A 22,956-nucleotide genomic window follows, 5' to 3' on the forward strand; every position below is an offset into this window, starting at 1 on the left:
TGTTCAGCTGACTGTTCCACCTAGTTACATTGGCAGTATGTAGCATGAGGTACTTTTCTAGGAGGTCAGAGTTATGAGTGGACTTTCTCACATAGACAACTATAGCAGAAGGCCTTGAGATGATGATGTTTATAGGTCCAGTTGCCTTAAATCCATCATTAATGGTGTTCTGCAGGGTGTGAGTGAAACACGAGTTATGCATTGGAAGAAAAGCCATTGGATCATCAGATTCATCATAGGGGTAATTGGATGGGCAGTCTTGGAAGGCTCTTGTCTGTTCAGTGTGGCCATGAAGGTTATGAAGATCAGATTCAGAATCACTGTAACTGTCATTAGCAGATGGCATTACTTCTTTCTGGCACCCTGACAGACTGAGAATATCTTGCTCACCTTGAAAGGCCCTCAGCATGTTGGCAGCACTGTCAGTGGTGATGTGAGTAATTTGATCACCAACTTCATAGGTGGTCATGACTTCAAGGTATTGACTGTATATATTTGTAGTTGTGTGGCTACCTTTAAATCACTTGCAGGCTAGTGTAGCGCTTCTGAGCATCCACTTCAAAATGTGATGTGTAGTTCTGCATCTGGCAACTGGACAATAGATCAGTGGTTAGGCAGATGCTCTTGGCTTGCCTCATCTGACTTTGGATCTTAGTTATAACTGACTGACATTTTTCATGAGCAGCTCCCTCAAAAGCTTTTTCCTGTCTGGAAGGTGGTAGCATGGGTCAAGTGTATGCAGTAATTGCGCTGGATGGGTTTACTTTCGACAACACTGAGGGGCGTCAAGTCTTGGCTAATAAACATTATTAGTGCATCACTTATTTCAGTCTGGTGAGTGCTGTGAAAAGTACAAAGGAGCTAGGGCTACAGTGTGAGTGGATGGCGAGCTGAGTGAGTTCTTTGATCTCAATGTGGGACTGAAACAGGGTTGTGTGATGTCTCCATGGCTGTTTGATATATACATGGATGGGGTTGTAAAGGAGGTACAAGGTAGGGTAGAGGATGTTAAGGTGGCTCTAATGAATGATGGTAAGATTTGGAAGATTCCGGTGTTCCTGTTTGCTGATGATACAGTGTTGTTGAGTTAAGATGAATGGGAGTTACAAGGTTTGGTGAATGAATTTGGGACAGTGTGTAGGAAGAGGAATCTGAAAGTTAATGTAAACAAGAGTAAAGTTATGGTGTTTGAGAGGAATGAAGTCACAGAATGTACAGTGAGGTTGGATGGTGAGGATATGGAGAATGTGAGTGCATTCAAGTACTTGGGTAGTGTGATGAGTAAGGATGGAATTTTGGGGGATGAAGCGCGTGAAAGGGTACAGTAGGGAAGGAAGGTTGTTGGTTCACTGAAAGCAGTGATGAGAAATGGGGAGGTGAGTATGGAAGTTAAGAAGTCACTGCATGATAGTATTGTGATTCCTACCCTGATGTATGGAAGAGAGGCATGGACCTTGCAAGAGGGGAACAAGTCAAGAGTGAGAGCAGTGGAAATGAGTTACTTGAGAGGAGCATGTGGAGTGACATGGAGGAACAGGTTGATGAATGAAGAAGTGAAGGAACGTTGTGGGGTGGATGTGGATGTGGTTGAGAAGATTAGGAGAAATACACTGAGGTGGTTTGGACATGTGGAGAGAATGGAGGATGAAAGACTGACTAAGAGGGTGTATGTAGGTGAGGTGGAGGGAGGGAGAGGGAGGGGTAGACCGAGGATGAGGTGGAGGGATGGAGTTAAGAAGTATATGAGGGAGGGGGGAGTGAGTTGGGGGGAGGGTAGTCAAATGGTGGGTGACAGAGCGACTTGGAGGCGTTTTGTCTGCGGCCACCCTTTCGGGATTAAGGTGTCGGGCTATAGATAGATAGATAGATAGAGGATGTGAGGGCTTATATTTGGGGACCGCTTTTGATTTTGTGCAGAATGAATCAATTGATGGCTTGGAAGTAGACTTGGCTTGCTCAGCTTTGTGCCTGTTCAGTGGATCTTCAGCTTTCTCTGGAAAAAGAAATCAAGGAATACAGGACTAGGCCAAGTTGTCAAACTTACTCAAATTTTTAAACGTCCAGATGTCCTTCAGATATTTAGTTTTATGTGTTGTATGAAGTTTTGTACAAATTTCCATAAGTAAATGAGAGTAGATGTACCTTAACGTGCTTAACAAACAAAGATGTAGTCTTGTCATGCCTAGTGACATCTGTACCACATTCATTGCACCGAACCTTGAAGCTGGTCTTCTCATCTACTGTATATTCGTGGGTAGATCAAAGAAACTGGTCACACTAGATTCAGATGCCATGCCTTCTCAAGTTCAGAGAGTACAAACTGATGGCAACAGACAATAATCCAAGCTCCTATTCTGTTAAAATCCAGTAGATTCAGATGCCATGCCTTCTCAAGTTCAGAGAGTACAAACTGATGGCAACAGACAATAATCCAAGCTCCTATTCTGTTAAAATCCACTAGATTCAGATGCCATGCCCTCTCAAGTTCAGAGAGTACAAACTGATGGCAATAGACAATAATCCAAGCTCCTCTTCTGTTAAAATCCACCAGGCTACTAAAGTATTTCCAAGGGGACAGCATCGCAGCTGAAGCCGGGTTGCCAGGTGGCCCAGTTGGGAGTCGACAGAGCTGTCAGTAAACTTTCAGACTCTCATACACTTTTTTGGAATTGACATTTTCCACTTGACAATTTTTTTTTTTTTTTCATAAAGTTCAAGAAAAATGTATGTTTTTTTGAAAAACACCAGTATTTTGAAAGTAATTTTTCACGAAGTCTGCTAAAATTGGCATCATCTGGCAACCCTGGCTGAAGTTAGTGTTGACATGATGCAGGGGCCACATGTTCTAGACCTGTTCATTTCATGATCTTGGTGCAGTAGCCAATACTGTTTATCCCACATGTTCTAGACCTGTTCATTTCATGATCTCGGTGCAGTAGCCAGTACTGTTTATCCTTCATGTTCTAGACCTGTTCATTTCATGATCTTGGTCCAGTAGCCAGTATTGTTTATCCCACAGGATTTAACAGTCTAAAGAGTGATCAGATATATTTCATTCTTGATCCTGGTGCTTTATCCTGCAGTTGGGGCTTAAGTCAGCCCCCTGGCTTTCAAGCTGAAGCAGAAGCCCTTACAAAGTTATGAAGCCGAAGCCGGATACTGGAAAAGTTCTGAAGCCAAAACCAAAGCTGAAGCTGAAGCTGTAGTGTTAAAAATCCGGCTTCATAAAGTCGTGTTAAAAATCCGGCTTCATAAAGTCGAAGCCAGCTTCTGCCCCATGTCTGTGTTTAGAGTATCTGGTTTGGGAGAGATGGCCTTATGTTAGAGTTTGGAAAAAAAAAAAAATCTTAGTTCATACACCAAGCCCAAAAATAATTTATATAGGTGACACAAAATTATCTTTGTTTGTATTAGGCAGTAGGTGGTGGTGACCATCATCTACTAACTCTGTAGTGCTGCCAACTTTTTCCTTCACCTTTATCATTCTTTTTCTGTGTGTGCCCTCCTCTGTCCCTATTTCTCCCATCTTTCTTGCCACTTTATATTACTCATCTTTCCTTTTCAGGTACTGTAGCCTTACATGGACTGACAAGTCTAACCATTTCCATCACTGGGTGGTAACCATATAACCAACCCATATGTATTCTTTATGTGTCAGTAAGTGGGTTGACGGAGGGTTAGTGCCCCTCCTCGTAAAAAAAGAAAAAAAAAAGAAAAAAAAAAAAGTGGCTACCCTTTATGGAATTATGGCATCTGACTATAGATAGGTAGATAGGTAGTATTAGGTAAAATGTCATTGGAGAGAATGATTTAAGAACTGCCTCAGTTAACCCCATTATATTCCAGGATGGTTAATATGTTTTTGCTGCTCTGCTTTGGAAAGATGGCCTCAGTCTGAAATGTTTGAAAATGTCTCAGAATTACCTCTTCATCCCAAAGATGTCTTATTTAGATTATATTACCAACACCAGACAATCATGCTTAAAGAAAATGATGACATTACATTCCCAAATCTTAACAATGTCTCAGAATTACCTCTTCATCCCAGAGATGTCTTATTTAGATTATATTACCAACACCAGACATTAATCAAGCTTAAAGAAAATGATGACATTACATTCCCAAATCTTAACAAAACAGTGTAAGAAACTTTTAGAAACAGTGTTACCTTAGGCTCGTAAAGTTAATCTACGTATTAAGTACAGCCTGTGCAGGAATATTTATGTATTGCAAAACTATGCACTGCCCTTACAGATTGATACTATAGTGAGTCATTCAACAGAGTTTGCCATTTATTTTCACTGGAAAAGTTTTTCTCTTGGAATTGCCATGTGTACAGTCAGGGACATAAGTCTGCACTTTCACATTCCTCTGTTGGCTAATACAGGTAGTCATTTTATGTGAGAGATTTAGTAGTGTGTGTGTGTGTGTGTGTGTGTGTATGTATTTACCTATTTGTATTTACCTATTTGTAGTATACAGGAATTGAGCAATGCTCGTGTTGTCCTGTCGCCATATCCACATTTATCAAGTCTACCTTTACACACATGAATGTTTTTCTCATGCACCACCTCTTTGTCTAAGTCATTCCAAATATTTAAGTATTTACCTAATATACCTAATTGTGATATACACGGAATGTACTATGCTTGTGGGTTTCCCTCGCTGTTTCTCAATAAGTCAAATTTAGCTTTAAACTCGTTTAAGTTTTTAGACTGGACGATCTCTTTGTCCAGGCTATTCCATAAGTCTATACTTCTGTAAGGAAAGCTATATTTCTTGATATCCTTCAAGCAGCTTGACTTTTTCAATTTCATTCCGTGTCCTCTTGTTGGTCTCTTATCCCATACAAACAGATCTTCTTTGTCAATTTTATCTACTCCCACCATGGTCCTGAACACTGCAATCATGTCTCCCCTCTTTCTTCTTTCCTCTAAGGAAGGCTATCTATCTATCTATCTATCTATCTATCTATAGCCCGACGCCCTAATCCCGCAAAGGGTGGCCGCAGACAAAACGCCTCCAAGTCACTCTGTCACCCACCATTTGACTACCCTCCCCCCAACCCCCCCCCTCCCTCATATACCTCTCAACTCCATCCCTCCACCTCATCCTCGGTCTACCCCTCCCTCTCCCTCCCTCCACCTCACCTACGTACACCCTCTTAGTCAGTCTTTCATTCTCCATCCTCTCCACATGTCCAAACCACCTCAGTGTATTTCTCCTAATCTTTTCAACCACATCCACATCCACATCTACCCCACAACGTTCCTTCACTTCTTCATTCGTCAACCTGTCCCTCCATGTCACTCCACATGCTCCTCTCAAGTAACTCATTTCCACTGCTCTCACTCTTGACTTGTTCCCCCCTTGCAAAGTCCACCCCTCGCTTCCATACGTCAGGGTAGGGATCACAATACCATCATGCAGTGACTTCTTAACTTCCATACTCACCTCCCTATTTCTCATCACTGCTTTCAGTGTGCCAACAACCTTCCTTCCCTGCTGTACCCTTTCACGTACTTCATCCCCCAAAGTTCCATCCTTACTCATCACACTACCCAAGTACTTGAATGCACTCACATTCTCCATATCCTCACCATCCAACCTCACTGCACACTCTGTGACTTCATTCCTCTCAAACACCATAACTTTACTTTTGTTTACATTAACTTTCAGCTTCCTCCTCCTACACACTGTCCCAAATTCATTCACCAAACCTTGCAACTCCCATTCATCTTCACTCAACAATACTGTATCATCAGCAAACAGCAACACCGGAAGCTTCCAAATCTCACCCTCATTCATTAGGGCCACCCCCACATCCACTGCCCTACCTTGTACCTCCTTTACGACCCCATCCATATATATATTAAACAGCCTTGGAGACATTACACACCCCTGTTTCAGTCCCACATTGAGATCAAAGAACTCACTCAGCTCACCATCCACTCGCACCGTAGCCCTAGCTCCCTCGTACATACTCTTCACAGCACTCAACAATTTCCCCTCCACTCCATATATTCTTAATACCTTCCACATACCTTTCCTATCTATTCTGTCATAAGCTTTCTCCAAGTCCATGAAGGCAGCGTACACTTTCCTTCCCTTCTCTAGATACTTCTCCACTAAACATCTTAGAACAAATATCTGATCTACACACCCTTTTCCCTTCCTAAATCCCCCTTGTTCTTCTCCAACTAGCTCCTCTGTCATATGCCTAACCCTATCAATGAGTATTCTACCATATATTTTACCAGTCACACTAAGAAGGCAAATACCCCTATGGTTACCACATACTTCTCTCTCCCCTTTTCCTTTGTACAGAGGAACAATTATACCTGATTTCCAGTTCTCTGGAACCCTTCCCTCTTCCCAAGCCAATCTACACAACTTCCATATCCACTCCACAACAATCTCACCCCCATACCTAAGCATTTCACCACACACTCCATCAATTCCTGGGGCCTTTCCCAGCTTAATCTTCTTCATCGCTTCCACTACTTCCGACCTACTGATCTCTTCCTCCCTCCTCTCATCTCTTCTTCTCCCAGCCATTCCCCAACCACTTATACTCACACTGCTCTCACTTTCTACATTCAACAAATCCTCAAAGTGCTCCTTCCATCTCCTCAATTTCTCTCTCTTCTCCACCAACAATCTATTATTCCTATCCTTCACTCCCCTACTATTTCCCCTTTCACACTGCCTTACTTTCTTTACCTCCTTCCAAAACAATTTCTTACTCTCCCTCCATTTCACACTCAGATTCCTCCCAAACTCTTCATCCACTTTCTTCTTACTCTCCTTCACCAGTCTCTTAACCTCCCTTCTCCTGCTCACATATACCTCTCTCTTCTCTCTCTCATCTTCTCCCCTACCTCTACTCGCCAACCATTCACCATATGCCTTCTTCTTTTGTTCCACAGCTCGTTTCACCTCATCATTCCACCATGCTGTCCCTTGCACACCCTTGCATCTCCTCCTCACTCAAAAAGAATCCAGGTTTTCCAGTCTTTCTCTGTATGACAGGTCTGCCAGACTGGGGACCATCTTGGTTGCTGTTCTTTGTATTCTCTCAATCTTGTTTATATCTTTCTTTTTGTGTGGGGACCACATTACCGCTGCATATTCTAACCTGGGGCGGATCATGGCTACTATCAATTTTTTCATCATCTCATCCATATAATGAAATGCTACTCTTATGTTAGTCAAGAGTTTATAAGTCTCTCCAACTATCTTGTTAATGTGCTTTTCTGGTGACACACTATCTTGGACCAGTACTCCCATATCTTTCTCTTCTCTCCTTTTTGTGATTAATTCATTACCCAACAAATAATTCATTGATGGCCTCCTGGTACTTTTACCCATTTCCAATATTTTACATTTCTTTACATTAAATTTCATTTCCCATGTCCGGGTCCAATCGTGTATCCTATCCAAATCCTCCTGCAGTATTTTACAATCCTCCTCAACCTCTACCTTCCTCAAGATCTTTGCATCATCAGCAAACAGACTTGCAGAACTGTTCACTCCAGCTACCATATCATTTACGTAAATCAGGAACATCCAAAGCATTCACTTTTATTATTATAATTTTTATTATTATTATTATAAGCAACATTGGGTCTGGTTAGTACTTGGATGGGTGACCGCCTGGGAACACCAGATGCTGTTGGCATCCCTACGTGTCAAGTGGGGTTGGTGGAGGATTAGTGCCCCTCCCTGTAAAACAATTAACTCTAAGCCCTTGGTCACCCCGTTTGGGATACATGGCGTCTGGCAATGAATGAATGAATGAGGAACATTACTGGTGCCAACACCGAGCCTTGAGGGACTCCACTTGTTACTTCCCTCCATCCAGACATCTTATCCTTTATTACTGTCCTCATTTGTCTGTCTCTCAAAAAGTCTCTCATCCATTCCAGAAGTTTCCCCTTCAGTCCTCCTATATATTCTAGTTTCCACATTAGTCTCTTATGAGGTACCTTGTCAAAGGCCTTCTCTAAGTACACACAATCCACCCAACCATCTCTCTCTTGTACCACGTCAATCGCTCTTGAGTAAAAGCTCAACAAGTTAGAAACACATGACCTTCTACTTCTGAATCCAAACTGACATTCAGCCAAAATATTCATCTCTTCCAGATATTTTATCCATCTGTCTTTCAGGATTTTCTCACACAATTTTGCGACCATGCTGGTTAGAGACACTGGTCTATATTTCAGGGGTTCTTCCCTGTTTCCTCCCTTGTAAATTGGTACCACATTTGCCCTCTTCCATTCTTGTGGCACTTTCCCCTCTTCCGGTGAGCATACGATTAAACTGTGAATTTTATCCGCCAGTTGTTCTCTGCATTCCTTCAGTACTCAATTAAAAATTCCATCAGGTCCTGGGGCTTTCCTTACATGTGTGTGTGTGTGTGTGTGTGTGTGTGTGTGTGTGTGTGTGTGTGTGTCTCCATAGATGATTCCTTTTTATAAGATTTGTCAGGGAAAAAAGTGATGGACTTGCTCCAAGCATGAAGGAGACTCAGTGAACCAGTTGGCAAACTTCTGACCCTGAATGTACAAACAGACACTAGTTAGTTGTGTGATGGATAATATTTCTTGTCGGGTCTGACTGTGATTCTGTTAGGTGCAGCGGTGCAGCTGTGCAAGGGTATAAGTGGTGCCCAGTGGCAATGTGCGACTGGCCAGTGCATCCCTCTGTCCTGGCACTGTGACCAAGATGAGGACTGTGATGATGGCTCAGATGAAGCCCTCTGTCCTAGTAAGCCACCCTACCCCCTTGCACTGTGAGAAGGGGATTTTGTGGGTGGTGTGCTATAGTGTTGGGAAGAATTTGACACCTTTCCTTAGTATGATTGCAATAGTACTAAGAAAAATTTGAGACCCTTCCTGAATACAGTTTGAACTAAAGATACATAAGCAAGTGGATATAATAGGTGAGAGAGAAACTGTGCGTCAGAAGATGGGCTCAGTGTAGTCTGAAATAAGAGAGAAACAGAACATAAACCCTTTTCTTTGTTTCTCTCTCACTCTTTTCATTCACTTGTCAGTATGAATTTGCATATAGATAAGCTGTATTGTGTGCTGTGTTTGAAGTTTGTATTTTGTCCACCTATTTTAGTAGACATATGAATAATTTTATGTTACAGTTTCTGATAGTATGCTCTAACAACAGTAGCCCACATTTCCAGTATGGTGGACAGGATACAAATCCTTCTTCTTTGTACCGACAGAGTACTGTATTTTGTATGCGGTGGGAGTTTTCACTTTTGAGTGCAGTGTATCTGGTTTGTGACGGAGGAGCTAATGTATTGCAAAACTTAGATCTTACTAGAGATTAGTGCACTCCAAACATAGTATAAACAAATTCATAACTACTAAGCATGCCCGAAGTTTTCCTGCTGTCATGTGTTGTTTTATATCTGCATATCCTCACTAACAAGTGCATATATCATGTTCTACTTGCAGAAGAGTTAGAGTGCAAGCCAGATGAGTTTACATGCCATGATAAAACCAACAAGTCTAACTGCATTCCGCTGAATTGGGTGTGTGATGGAACTCATGACTGTGACGACCATTCCGACGAAGTGTCCTGCAGTAAGAAACAGCTTTTGTATACATGCTTTACAGTCTTCATGGTTTGCTAGTAGTTAACAAGTGTTGTATCAGAATCTTTGTCTTATTTTGAGGTACTGCATATTGGACAGTAGCAGAGGACTGTTGTAAACTTTTAAGATTTTTAAAAATTAAGCATCTCATCAACTATGTTGAATACAGTAATGTCATGTATTTTAGCAAGAGTTTCAGTCAAGTGATTGATCTTTGTTCATTGAAAGCAGAAGTCATACTGTGAAAAGTTGGAATACTTCCAGTTTTGTGGAAGCTTTCAGTCTGCAGCACTACAGTGCTACAAATACTACTTTCTGGCTGGCCTTGGAGGCTGTAGTGGAGTAATAGGACAGATTATTGAGATAAGACAGTGACTGGCCCAGAGGAGAAAAAATATGTGAAAAGTAAGCAAAAGGATTTGGTGCTGATGAGAAAGAGGTCAGATAAGTGGAAACTCTCTCCAGGGCTATCAGAGATACGTATAGGGAGATGTACTGTACAAGCTGCTCAGGAGTCTTTAAGAATAGAAAAGATAGAAATTCATTTGCCAGGTGTATCAGGGAATGAAGAGAAAGTCAGAGGTGGTGGTAGTGAGGATCAGAATCTCCTACAATAAAGATTTCTCCAAAGTAAAGAAGGAAAAGATGTGCTTCACTTGAAAAGTAAAGTACAGTCAAGTCGCCTATGGCTCTGACTCCTATGCCGCGGTTTTCTATGACACGGCAAGGTGCCAGAACCAAAAAAAAAAAAAACCATGTGCATAAACTACCTATGGCATGGGGGCACAGCAAGGTTTGAAATGTGCCTCTTGCCTTGGAACCCCCAACCTTACCCCTTCCCTTACCCCTTCCACTTTAGCATTGTCGTTGTCAAGGTTAGGTACATTCAATATTTTATGCCCTTAAAGCCCTTTATTATTTATTGTTTAGTGTTTCAACTCCCTGTACTGTTGTTTGCAGATGATACTGTGTTGTTGAGTGAAGACGAAGGGGAGCTGCAAGGCTTGGTTGATTAGTTTGAGAGTGTGTGTAAGAAACGGAATCTAAAGGTGAATGTAGGGAAGAGTAAAGTGATGGTCTTTGAGAGAGGTGAAGTCACTGAATGTACAGCGAGGTTGGATGGTGAGGAATTGGAAAATGTGAGTATGTTTAAGTACTTGGGTAGTGTGATGAGTAAGGATGGAGGTTTGGAGGGTGAAGTGCTTGAAAGGGTACAGCAGGGAAGAAAGGTTGCTGGTTCCTTGAAAGCAGTGATAAGAAACAGGGAAGTGAGCATGGAAGTGAAAAAGTTACTACATGATAGTATTGTGATACCAACTCTAATGTACGGAAGTGAAGCTTGGACATTGTTGGAAGGACACAAGTCAAGAGTGAGAGCAGTGGAAATGAGTTATTTAAGAGGATCCTGTGGAGTCACGTGGAGAGACAGGCTGACGAATGAGGATATAAAGGAGCGTTGTGGTGTGGATGTGGATGTGATAGGAAGCGTTATGAGGAACACACTGAGGTGGTTTGGCCATGTGGAGAGGATGGAGGGTGAAAGACTGACGAAGAGAGTGTATGTGAGTGAGGTGGAGGGGGGAAGAGGGAGGGGGAGGCCAAGGATGAGATGGAGGGATGGGGTGGAGAGGTATATGAGAGAGGGGGGTGTGAGTTGGGAGCAGGGGAGTGAAATGGCGGGGGACAGGGCGACTTGGAGGCGATTTGTTTGTGGCCACCCCAAACGGGATTGAGGCGTCTGGCAATAGATAGATAAATAGTTTAATACGTGTGTAATACATGCATTGACTGATTGCTTGATTGTGTGCTTGTGTAAAGTGGGAGAAAATAGGGAAAAGTGGGGTGAAAAGGGGAACTTTGGGTGAACGTCCAGAACCAAATTCCATTTTTCCCATAGGTTTAGTTATTTGTATGGCATGGTTTTCTATGGCGTGGGCTTGGCCCAGAAACAATTAGCCGCACCTTATGCGACTTGACTGTAGTGGTAGTGAAAGAACTTTGTATGATCAGTTGAATATTGAGAAATATACACCACTGAGGTTGGCGAGATAGCCACAGTCAAAGCGTAAAATTTAAAAGACTTAAGATCAGGATCATGAAAACAAGGTAGATTGTTACATACTTATGCACAACAGCTACCTTTGACTTTGATATGAGTGTAGAAAGAGGAGTAGATATGGAAAAGGGATCGCTGGGCAGCTGAGTCATAATAAGGATGAGAAGGCTGTGAAGAGGCAAGGTGGTGTTCCACTGAGAGGAAGTTTTGTTTAGTTGAGGTAATACTGTTAGCCAGTGTTGAGAACTGCCTCCTTAAACACTGAAGAATTATCAAATTTCCCTCACCTGAATAAAATGTCCTGAATTTAGCATGAATATAAAATTCAGGTGCTTCCATGGCAGGAAAAAAGTTAGACACAACATTCTAGTCAGTAATCTCGGCAGGATGGTGAGCACACACGTTAGATAAAATTTGAGAGAGTTGCATGAAGAACAAATTTTGGATTAGCCAGACGGTAGATGCAGTATGGTTGTAAGTGAAGTTCTGTTATAGCTTTGATATTTTTATCATGGCTTAGTGTATTTTATTTTTATCTGAGGTGCTATATTATATTTACTGGATATTCCTATGAAGTATGTATACAGTATATAGAGGGAGCAGCTGCCCCCACGTGGGAGATGGTCACACAGCACAACTAAGCACATAAAACCCTTTATCACACAGACATTACCAGATCATTTTCAGTAATATCTCACCTCCAGACATTCCAGTACAAGCAATGAAGAAACACATACATACTCATTTGATGCCCACAGTAATATGACACTTTGATCAGAGCATTACACTAGTCACGTTGCGAGCCACAGCTCAGGCTGTGCTGGCCATGCATCGCCATTAACTACTCGACCCCTACACAAACTTACATGTGGCACTACACAAAGATGGAGAGAGAGAGAGAGAGATTTTTTCTGTTTCACCAGATGATGCACTGGGTGTTTATCTTCAAGTTTATAAAAAAAAAGACAATTTTTTTTTTTTCACTACTCTCCTATATAAACTTACGCATGGCCCTGCGCAAAGACAGAGAGAGAGGGATTGTTATTTTTTTTTTTCACGAGATGATGCCCTGGATGTTTATCTTCAAGTTTATAATAACAAAAACTAAAAAAAAAAAAAACTTTTTACTCCATTTTTTTGCACACCACGGGGTGGGATAAAAAAAAAGGTAATTGTGCAATCCAAAAGTTAAATAGAGCTGATTTAGTTCACCTAGCTAGGGTTAGATCAAAACATCGCCCAGCCCTCCTCTGAAATTTGGCAAAATCATAAATGCCACATGTCTCACTTTATATTAGGGCTACACAACATTGCACACATAATGGAGCACTGCACAGTACATGTCACGCTGAGATGCTGACACCATCATTGGCGTAGGAACCTGTGGAACAACCCCATAGGGGCAGGTGCTTACCTGCAGTCAGTGGGTCTCCTCAGCTAAGGAGACTGGAGTTGAACAACAAAAAGAATAACCTGTAAAATTTAGGCTTCATATACTGTATATTTCAGAAAGTTTGTAGTGTTACTGTAAACCATTGTCTGTGATTTTTCACTTTATATATCCTACTGTAGTATTTTCTTAGTGAACTTTTATTTTTTTTCATCAATTTTCAGGGTTGAGTATAATACATTACAGAACAGTAACACTTTTGTACCTTTAGAAAGCTCTGACAAGACAGTCAGCCAAGTACTGAATAAATAACTCCTACTTTGCATTGAATACAGTGCAAAAATTTCAACCTGTCTACCAGATGTGTTATCATTCAGCCACAGTCATGTAAACTAAATCTTCAGTATCAGTTTCCTTTCTTTGGCATTCTCCTTTTCCTGTTAAGTCAACAGTAAACTGCAAAAATACCTATCAAAGTTCAAGTGGTACAGGTACAGATACTGTACTTTGTCAGTTCCCCCAGTTTATAGTACTGAACTATACCTCATACCAATTAATCTGGCCAGGCATGCATGGCAACACTGTTCCTGCCGAGATTCTGATTGGCTGGAGATGTTTGTTCGATTTCGTTGTTGCTGAAACTGATACTCTTTTTATTATCAGATATGATACTGAGTTTATCGAAAATACAGTTGTCAAAAGCAATAAGAAATCCGTCATATACTTAACAATAATGAAATTTTTGTAGGAAGATAGAAATATGAGTCAACAAAGTATTATAACAGTCCAAGTGAAGGTCAGCATTCGAACAATTCCTTTAAATCTCCGACACTCGATAATATAACAGAAACTTAAGGAAACCTGCTTAATCTAAGCGTTGGTGTAACACACATTTAAATTTTAAGATCAGTCCGTACCCTTAAATCGTGCCACAACTCTGAATTATTAAAAATTCTAATGAAAAGACGAGTTGTGCGGGAAGGGAGGTTTGAAAAAATTGCGAAAATCTAAGTAGGCTAAAGGAAAACTATTTCATTATATCTCCTCTGTTATCACAGTACGGACTGATCTTAAAATTTAAATGTGTGTTACACCAACGCATATATTAAGCAGGTTTCCTTAATTTTGTTATATTATCGAGTGTCGGAGATTTAAAAGAATTGTTCGAATGCTGACCTTGACTTGGACTGTTATAATACTTTGTTGACTCATATTTCTATCTTCCTACGAAAATTTCATTATTGTTAAGTATATGATGGATTTCTTATTGCTTTTGACGATTGTATTTTCGATAAACTCAGTATCATATCTGATAATAAAAAGAGTATCAGTTTCAGCAAAAACGAAATTGAACAAACATCTCCAGCCAATCAGAATCTCGGCAGGAACAGTGTTGCCATACATGCCTGGCCAGATTAATTGGTATGAGGTATAGTTTTATGGAAAAAGTTGTGGTTATGTGAAACACATTCCTTACACAATGGGGACTGCCTGTGCTTTATGTTGAATTTAGTTAAGAAATAAATAGAGAAGAGTAAGAAATTTTGACAGTATTTTATTTGTATTGAGTCGGGTGATATCATCATTTTATTCTTGCTATTTCCAGACAGTTTTAAAGAGCAGAGACTTTCAACAGGAAGGGTTAGATATGGTTTCATTAAACCCCCTCAGTTTGAAAATCCTTTTTGTAAGTTGCATAAAGTCATCTAGTAACAGCAGAAATAAATTGCTGTGCTTGTACTACTGTATTAATCCGTGGATTGCGCAGTTATCTTTTTTTTTTTTCCCACCCTGTGGTGCACAAAAAATGATTTTTTTTTTTTATTTATTTTTTTTTTTTATAGATTACTATAACACTTTAAGGACACTTTAAGGAAATAAATAGAGAAGAGTAAGAAATTTTGACTATTTTATTTGTATTGAGTCGGGTGATATCATCATTTTATTCTTGCTATTTCCAGACAGTTTTAAGGAATTGTTGAACGTAGAGGATGGAAGTAATGCGAGTATAAGTGGCTGGGGAATGGCTGGGAGAAGGAGGGAGGTGAGAAGACAGGAAGAAATCAGTAGGATAGAAGTTGTGGAAGCAATGAAAAAAGTTAAATCGGGGAAAGCCCCAGGAATTGATGGAGTGTGTGGTGAAATGCTGAAGCATGGGGGAGAGATAGTAGTAGAATGGATGTGGAAGATGTGCAGATTGGCCTGGGAGGAAGGTAGAGTCCCGGAGGATTGGAAGTCAGGTATAAATATTCCCTTGTACAAAGGAAAAGGGGAAAAAGAAGTGTGTGGTAATCATAGCGGCATTTGTCTTCTTAGTATAATAGGAAAAGTGTATGGTAGGATACTTATAGACAGAGTTAGAGAAAGAACAGAGAAATTAGTTGGAGAAGAACAGGGAGGCTTTAGGAAGGGAAGAGGTTGTGTAGATCAGATATTCATTCTTAGATCTCTAGTGGAAAAGTTTCTAGAGAAGGGAAAGAAGTTGTATGCAGCTTTCATGGATTTGGAGAAAGCATATGACAGGGTGGATAGACAAGGATTGTGGAAAGTGTTAAGAATATATGGAGTAGATGGGAAGTTGTTGAATGCTGTGAAGAGTATGTACGATGGTGCGAAGGCTGCAGTGCGTGTGGATGGTGAACTAAGTGAATTTTTCTCTTTGAAAGTTGGTTTGAAACAGGGATGTGTCATGTCTCCATGGTTGTTCAATCTGTACATGGATGGGGTAATAAAAGAGGTACAAGGTAGGGTAGTGGATGTTGGAGTTTCCCTGGTGAGAGAGGATAGTGTTTGGAAACTCCCTGTACTGTTGTTTGCAGATGATACTGTGTTGTTGAGTGAAGACGAAGGGGAGCTGCAAGGCTTGGTGGATGAGTTTGAGAGAGTGTGTAAGAAACGGAACCTAAAGGTGAATGTAGGGAAGAGTAAAGTGATGGTCTTTGAGAGAGGTGAAGTTAGTGAATGTACAGCGAGGTTGGATGGTGAGGAATTGGAAAATGTGAGTACGTTTAAGTATATGGGTAGTGTGATGAGTAAGGATGGAGGTTTGGAGGGTGAAGTGCTTGAAAGGGTACAGCTGGGAAGAAAGGTTGCTGGTTCCTTGAAAGCAGTGATAAGAAACAGGGAAGTGAGCATGGAAGTGAAAAAGTTACTACATGACAGTATTGTGATACCAACTCTAACTTACGGAAGTGAAGCTCGGACATTGTTGGAAGGACACAAGTCAAGAGTGAGAGCAGTGGAAATGAGTTATTTAAGAGGAGCCTGTGGAGTCACGTGGAGAGACAGGCTGACGAATGAGGATATAAAGGAACGTTGTGGTGTGGATGTGGATGTGATAGGAAGCGTTATGAGGAATACACTGAGGTGGTTTGGCCATGTGGAGAGGATGGAGGGTGAAAGACTGACGAAGAGAGTGTATATGAGTGAGGTGGAGGGGGAAAGAGGGAGGGGGAGGCCGAGGATGAGATGGAGGGATGGGGTGGAGAGGTATATGAGAGAGGGGGGTGTGAGTTGGGAGCAGGGCAGTGAAATGGCGCGGGACAGGGCGACTTGGAGGCGATTTGTTTGTGGCCACCCCAAACGGGATTGAGGCGTCTGGCAATAGATAGATAGATAGAGATTATTATAAACTTGAAGATAAACATCCAGGGCATTATCTGGTGGAAAAAAAAAAAAATCTCTGTCTTTGCGTAGGGCCATGCGTAAGTTTATGTAGGGGAGTAGTAAAAATAAAAAAATGTTTTTGTTTATTATAAACGAAGATAAACATCCAGGGCATCATCTGGTGAAAAGAATAAAATCTGTCTATCCGTCTTTGCGTAGCGCCATGCGTAAGGGTCAAGTAGGTAACGGTGATGCACAACCAGCACAGCCTGAGCTGTGGCTTGCAACACAATGCTACCCAGCCTGAGCTGTGGCTCACAATCCACAGGTTAAAATGACATGACTCAGATTCAAGAGGTTAATGTAGATTTGCAACTGGAGGGGATACATATAGCCTTAAGAAACCCTGTTCAATTAGAGGGTACTCTCGGATGTTTAATAAGTAATGTACTAGCAGCAAACATAAGCTAAAAAGAACATCACTTAGATGAAAGCAATTGATACTGTTCATTGTTTGGCAGATGCGACATGTACATCTGAGCAGTTTACATGTGCCTCTGGTAAGTGCATTTCCAAGCGGTGGCAGTGTGATGGTGACAATGACTGTGGTCAGGATGATTTCTCAGATGAAGCCAACTGCCCCAAGCGACCCTGTACATTGTCTCAGGTCAGTGGTGTGTGTGAGAAGCTAATGTCTTAAAAGAATCCATGTACTGTATTTCACTATCTTATTCTTGCCGTCTGTATCTCCTGGTGATTTTATTGAGTTTAAAGATACTTTTTGAGCTGCAGAGATAATTTTTAATAGAATAAAGTCTTTTGGAAGTAGCAGCAGTGAACTATAAAATACTTTTCTAGAGTGAAGAGGTTAGTAGTTTCTTACTGTATAGGCAGGGATAATAATTCACCTCTGCTGGCACGAATATAAGATATGCAATGAGAAACGGTAAAAGTTTGACAGTATTGCATGTAACTGGGTTGTAGAGGCTGAAGAGAATAAGATATCCAGTATTGAGATTTGTGAAGATATGAAATGAGGATGTCTGTTGTTCAAAGGATAGAATGTGTCTGTTGGTGGAAAGGTCACATAGAAGAATTTGATATGAAGAGGGTAGTGAAAAAGATATACAGTATTAAGGGTGTTTGAGGATAGGAATAGGCTTACAAGGCTGGATATAGCAGGTGAAGAGTGAGCATGGACAAGTTTGGAAGGAATGAGAGAGTGTTTTTGATTGGTGATATGAATGGTAAAGTTGGTAATGTGAAGGTGGATGGAATAGTTGGTGAGTGGGGTGTGCCTGCTGAGATAGATGAGAATGGGAGTGCGTTAGTGGACATTTGTGCTGGGAGGGGGTTGGTGATAGCCAATACCCTCTTCAGGCATAAAATGATCCACAGGTATACATGGCGAGTGATGAGAAGGGTGGGTGGTGAACTGAATGAAAGGAAGGCAATGATTGATTATGTGTGTGTGGATGAAAGGATGCGAAGATGTGTAAAGGATGCAAGAGTGTATAGAGGTTGGGGGAGTGGACTTTCTGACCACTACTTGGTGGTGGCCAGAATTAGGATGCAAGTAAGATGGAGAAATAGAAGAAGGGAAAGATGAGAGGAAGGAGTAGTTGCAAGGAGAGTGGAGAGGTTACAAGAGGATGAGAAAAAGGCAGAGTATAAGAGAGAAGTGGAGGAACGATTGGGCAAATATGAATTGGAGCAGATGGGAGACGTGGAAGGTGTGTGTAAGATTTTACAGAAGAAATATGTGCAGCATGTGATGTGGTGTGTGGAAGGAAGAGAAGACGGAGGGGGGTGCAAGGAACAGCGTGGTGGACCGAGAAGGTGAAACAGGCTGTGGCACAAAGGAAGAAAGCATACAATGAATGGATGAGAAATAGGGGCGTGGAAGAAGTTGAGAGGCGGAAGAGAGAGTTATATGTGGAAAGAAAGAGGGAGGTGAAAAGATTAGTAAGAGAGAGTAAGAAGAGAGTGGATGAGGAATTTGGAAGGAATTTGAGTGTAAAGTGGAGGGACTGTAAGAAAATGTTCTGGAGAGAAGTGAAAAGAGTAAGACAGGGTGGAAGTGAAGTTAGCAGGGGAGTGAAAGATAAAAATGGTAGATTACTAGTGGAGAAGGGAGAAAAAGTGAGCAGATGGAGAGAACACTTTAAGGAATTGTTGAACATAGAGGATGGAAGTAATGCGAGTATAAGTGGCTGGGGAATGGCTGGGAGAAGGAGGGAGGTGAAAAGACAGGAAGAAATCAGTAGGATAGAAGTTGTGGAAGCAATGAAGAAAGTTAAATCGGGGAAAGCCCCTGGAATTGATGGAGTGTGTGGTGAAATGCTGAAGCATGGGGGAGAGATAGTAGTAGAATGGATGTGGAAGATGTGCATATTGGCCTGGGATGAAGGTAGAGTCCCAGAGGATTGGAAGTCAGGTATAATTATTCCCTTGTACAAAGGAAAAGGGGAAAAAGAAGTGTGTGGTAATCATAGGGGCATTTGTCTTCTTAGTATAATGGGAAAAGTGTATGGTAGGATACTTATAGACAGAGTTAGAGAAAGAACAGAGAAATTAGTTAGAGAAGATCAGGGAGGCTTTAGGAAGGGAAGAGGTTGTGTAGATCAGATATTCATTCTTAGATCTTTAGTGGAAAAGTTTCTAGAGAAGGGAAAGAAGTTGTATGCAGCTTTCATGGATTTGGAGAAAGCATATGACAGGGTGGATAGACAAGGATTGTGGAAAGTGTTAAGAATATATGGAGTAGATGGGAAGTTGTTGAATGCTGTGAAGAGTATGTACGATGGTGCTAAGGCTGCAGTGCTTGTGGATGGTGAACGAAGTGAATTTTTCTCTTTGAAAGTTGGTTTGAAACAGGGATGTGTCATGTCTCCATGGTTGTTCAATCTGTACATGGATGGGGTAATAAAAGAGGTACAAGGTAGGGTAGTGGATGTTGGAGTGGCCCTGGTGAGAGAGGATAGTGTTTGAAAACTCCCTGTACTCTTGTTTGCAGATGATACTGTGTTGTTGAGTGAAGACAAAGGGGAGCTGCAAGGCTTGGTGGATGAGTTTGAGAGAGTGTGTAAGAAACGGAACCTAAAGGTGAATGTAGGGAAGAGTAAAGTGATGGTCTTTGAGAGAGGTGAAGTTAGTGAATGTACAGCGAGGTTGGATGGTGAGGAATTGGAAAATGTGAGTACGTTCAAGTATTTGGGTAGTGTGATGAGTAAGGATGGAGGTTTGGAGGGTGAAGTGCTTGAAAGGGTACAGCTGGGAAGAAAGGTTGCTGGTTCCTTGAAAGCATTGATAAGAAACAGGGAAGTGAGCATGGAAGTGAAAAAGTTACTACATGACAGTATTGTGATACCAACTCTAACGTACGGAAGTGAAGCTTGGACATTGTTGGAAGGACACAAGTCAAGAGTGAGAGCAGTGGAAATGAGTTATTTAAGAGGAGCCTGTGGAGTCACGTGGAGAGACAGGCTGACGAATGAGGATATAAAGGAGCGTTGTGGTGTGGATGTGGATGTGATAGGAAGCGTTATGAGGAACACACTGAGGTGGTTTGTCCATGTGGAGAGGATGGAGAAAGACTGACGAAGAGAAGTGTTTGTGAGTGAGGTGGAGGGGGGAAGAGGGAGGGGGAGGCCGAGGATGAGATGGAGGGATGGGGTGGAGAGGTATATGAGAGAGGGGGGTGTGAATTGGGAGCAAGGCAGTGAAATGGCGGGGGACAGGGGGACTTGGTGGCGATTTGTTTGTGGCCACCCCAAACGGGATTGAGGCGTCTGGCAATAGAGAGATAGATAGATAGATAGAAGAGTGAGCAAGGAAGATATGCAGGAATAGAAAACAAAAGAATGGACATGGGGTAAAAATAGATGTATGGAGAATGTATGTAGATGTTCATGAGGAGCAGTCAGAAGAATGGGTTTAACTCTGCCATTGTGGCATACAATGTGTGTTTGTGAGATTGTATGTCCAGTAAGGTAGAACCAAGAATTCTGAAGGCTTGAATAATGAGTGAATGGATGAATGGACCATTTCACTATGAACTCTGTTGGTAGTTCTACTACTTTTATGTTTTACTGTTTGTTTTATCTACATCCTATGCCCATGTTGTCATAGTAAGAATAAGGCAAAGATGATTCATTATACAGTAAATTAAAACTGCAATTTCATATTGGCATGGAATTGTTTTATGCCCATTCAATAACTGTTACAGTATTTTGATGCGTAATAATATGTGCTGTACTGTACTCAAAAATAGTACTGACTGGAAGAAGTTTGCATTGCATGGTAAAGTTAATAAGTTTGCATAGTTTAATCTTGTGTCTTATAATTCTGTAAGTAATTAATGAGTGTATTATACTATAAGAGTGTTGTACTCATATGGCTGTATATCTATCCATCCTTAGTTTAATATTCAAAAGTTTAACATTCTGGAAAGTGACCATGAATAAATTAAGATACTCGGCATATGATGAAATTGCATGCTGTATTACATAATGCATCTTAACAGGGTAATCAACAAACTTTCAGTATGTGTTCATGAGTTTACAGAATGGTGATAATTTTGTCCAGTACTGTATTTGTGTTTACATTTTCCATTTAATTGATGATGAACATTACACATGGCATTCTATTTATATCAAAACATGTCTTACATATAACCCAACAGCACCTTTGTCCTGATGGAAAATGCATACAGAAGAGACTTCTTTGTGATGGCAAAGATGACTGCTCCGATGGATCAGATGAACACGTAAGATGGCTTGCAGTGAGATTGAATAGTTGTGACTAACTCAGTTGTGTGTGTGCTTTGTCAATAGTTTGTCTTCCCTGTTTTTTGGCATTAGATGGAGTGCGGAGATGGGGAATGCATAGAGAAATCTTGGAGGTGTGATGGGGAAGAGGATTGTACCAACGGGACAGATGAACATGTAAGATCATCTAGATGTCGCTGTGTACAAAAAAATGTCCCCTGCTTTCCTGTAAAGTTGCATCCTGTACCCCAACCCTTCCCCCTAATCCTAAATTTCTTAGCTATGTCATCCAGTCAATCAGGTGTTAAGGAATTCCCCCCTTTTTTTTAAGGTATTCCATTTGATCAGTACAGTATTTTATTTCAAACTATACTGTCCCATCACACACTTGACAACTTCACTCAGATGACTCTTAATTTTCATTTTACTTTCATGCTTGCTGTTTTGAGAGGTTTAATATTAAGCTTTAGAGAAACTTTCTGAACTTTTGAGTTAACTCCTTCATTGCATGATTTCTTCATTTATTGAATTAATTCATCTGGTAGTCAGAAATAAAATTAAGTGTTACTGTTTTGAAAGGGTTGAAGTTTACATACCATGTACACTATATGACATTTTAGGCCACACCCTTTTTACTCTCAAATGGTAAAACCATAGTATGGCTTACAGTGGTATGCAGTCATGAAAACTAACTAACCCGTTTAACCCAATAATGTCTGTTGTATTTTTTCTCGCATTTTCCATATTATTTTACCTAGTTTGGGAAGTTTTTCAAACTGAAGGAATTACGTGTCACTTACCCCATTCACTTGAAGAGGCCTCTCCTAAGCTGAGTAAAATAATCTGGAGACAGGAAGAGTAAAATAAAGAAGTCATATGACTGAAGGGATTAAAGGGTACAGTTTCCTTTATCACCACTTCTACATCCATATCTTCCTAACCTCTCCATCCTATCCAGCCAAATGATCAATATCTCCAGTACTACTACCTCATGGTAAGTAACACCATCACCACACACATGGGTTATGCTTGACTAGTATGGTGAAGAGAACAGCATCAGCTTAGGATGCTCACTCTACTCTGTCCACTTTAAGTATGCTAAAATTGGTGTCTCAACTGTGCTGTAATGAGAGATTAACATTAGAACACAGCATGTTATTAAAAAGTGTTATGGAAAGAATATAGGATTACAGAGGTGCCTATTGCAGTGATGACTTTTATGTAGACCCCACTTGCATGGATCCACTTAAGCAGTGCCCGTAAGCTGTGTCAGAATTCAGCAAGGCTTTCATAAACAGTGCTTAAAATCAGCAAAGTGCTTCAGAGAACCTATACAGTGATATTTTGGCAGCTATCTTGACTTTTCTCAAGAATTTAAGAGATTTAGAGCTAGCAGCTACAACCCCTGTAGAGGAGTTGGGTCACGGAGGGTTTTTAGTTGGTAAGTTGGAGTCTATCATGGTGAGGTTTTTCTCACATTTTTATTCCTTTAAGTCTTTTTAATGTCACTGCCTTA

The 22,956-nt window shown here is 41.0% G+C and overlaps 1 protein-coding gene across 3 annotated transcripts in view; it reads left to right on the top strand.

Moving 5' to 3' along the window:
• Window positions 1–22,956, top strand: part of LpR1 (Lipophorin receptor 1) — an 838,382-nt gene that overhangs the window by 381,276 nt on the left and 434,150 nt on the right. For 2 of the 3 annotated variants that reach the window (XM_080267932.1, XM_080267930.1), the window contains exons 3-5: window positions 9,480–9,608; window positions 17,193–17,338; window positions 21,534–21,617. In XM_080267932.1, coding sequence (XP_080124058.1) covers window positions 9,480–9,608; window positions 17,193–17,338; window positions 21,534–21,617 — 359 coding nt within the window. Of the gene's footprint in view, window positions 1–9,479; window positions 9,609–17,192; window positions 17,339–21,355; window positions 21,440–21,533; window positions 21,618–22,956 lie in introns of all 3 variants that reach the window. The other variant, XM_080267931.1, reaches the window with a different exon arrangement.

Source organism: Coenobita brevimanus, chromosome 25 (genome assembly GCF_032717465.1).
Source record: "Coenobita brevimanus isolate Jiangsu-jjx chromosome 25, ASM3271746v2, whole genome shotgun sequence".
NCBI lineage: Eukaryota > Metazoa > Arthropoda > Malacostraca > Decapoda > Coenobitidae > Coenobita > Coenobita brevimanus.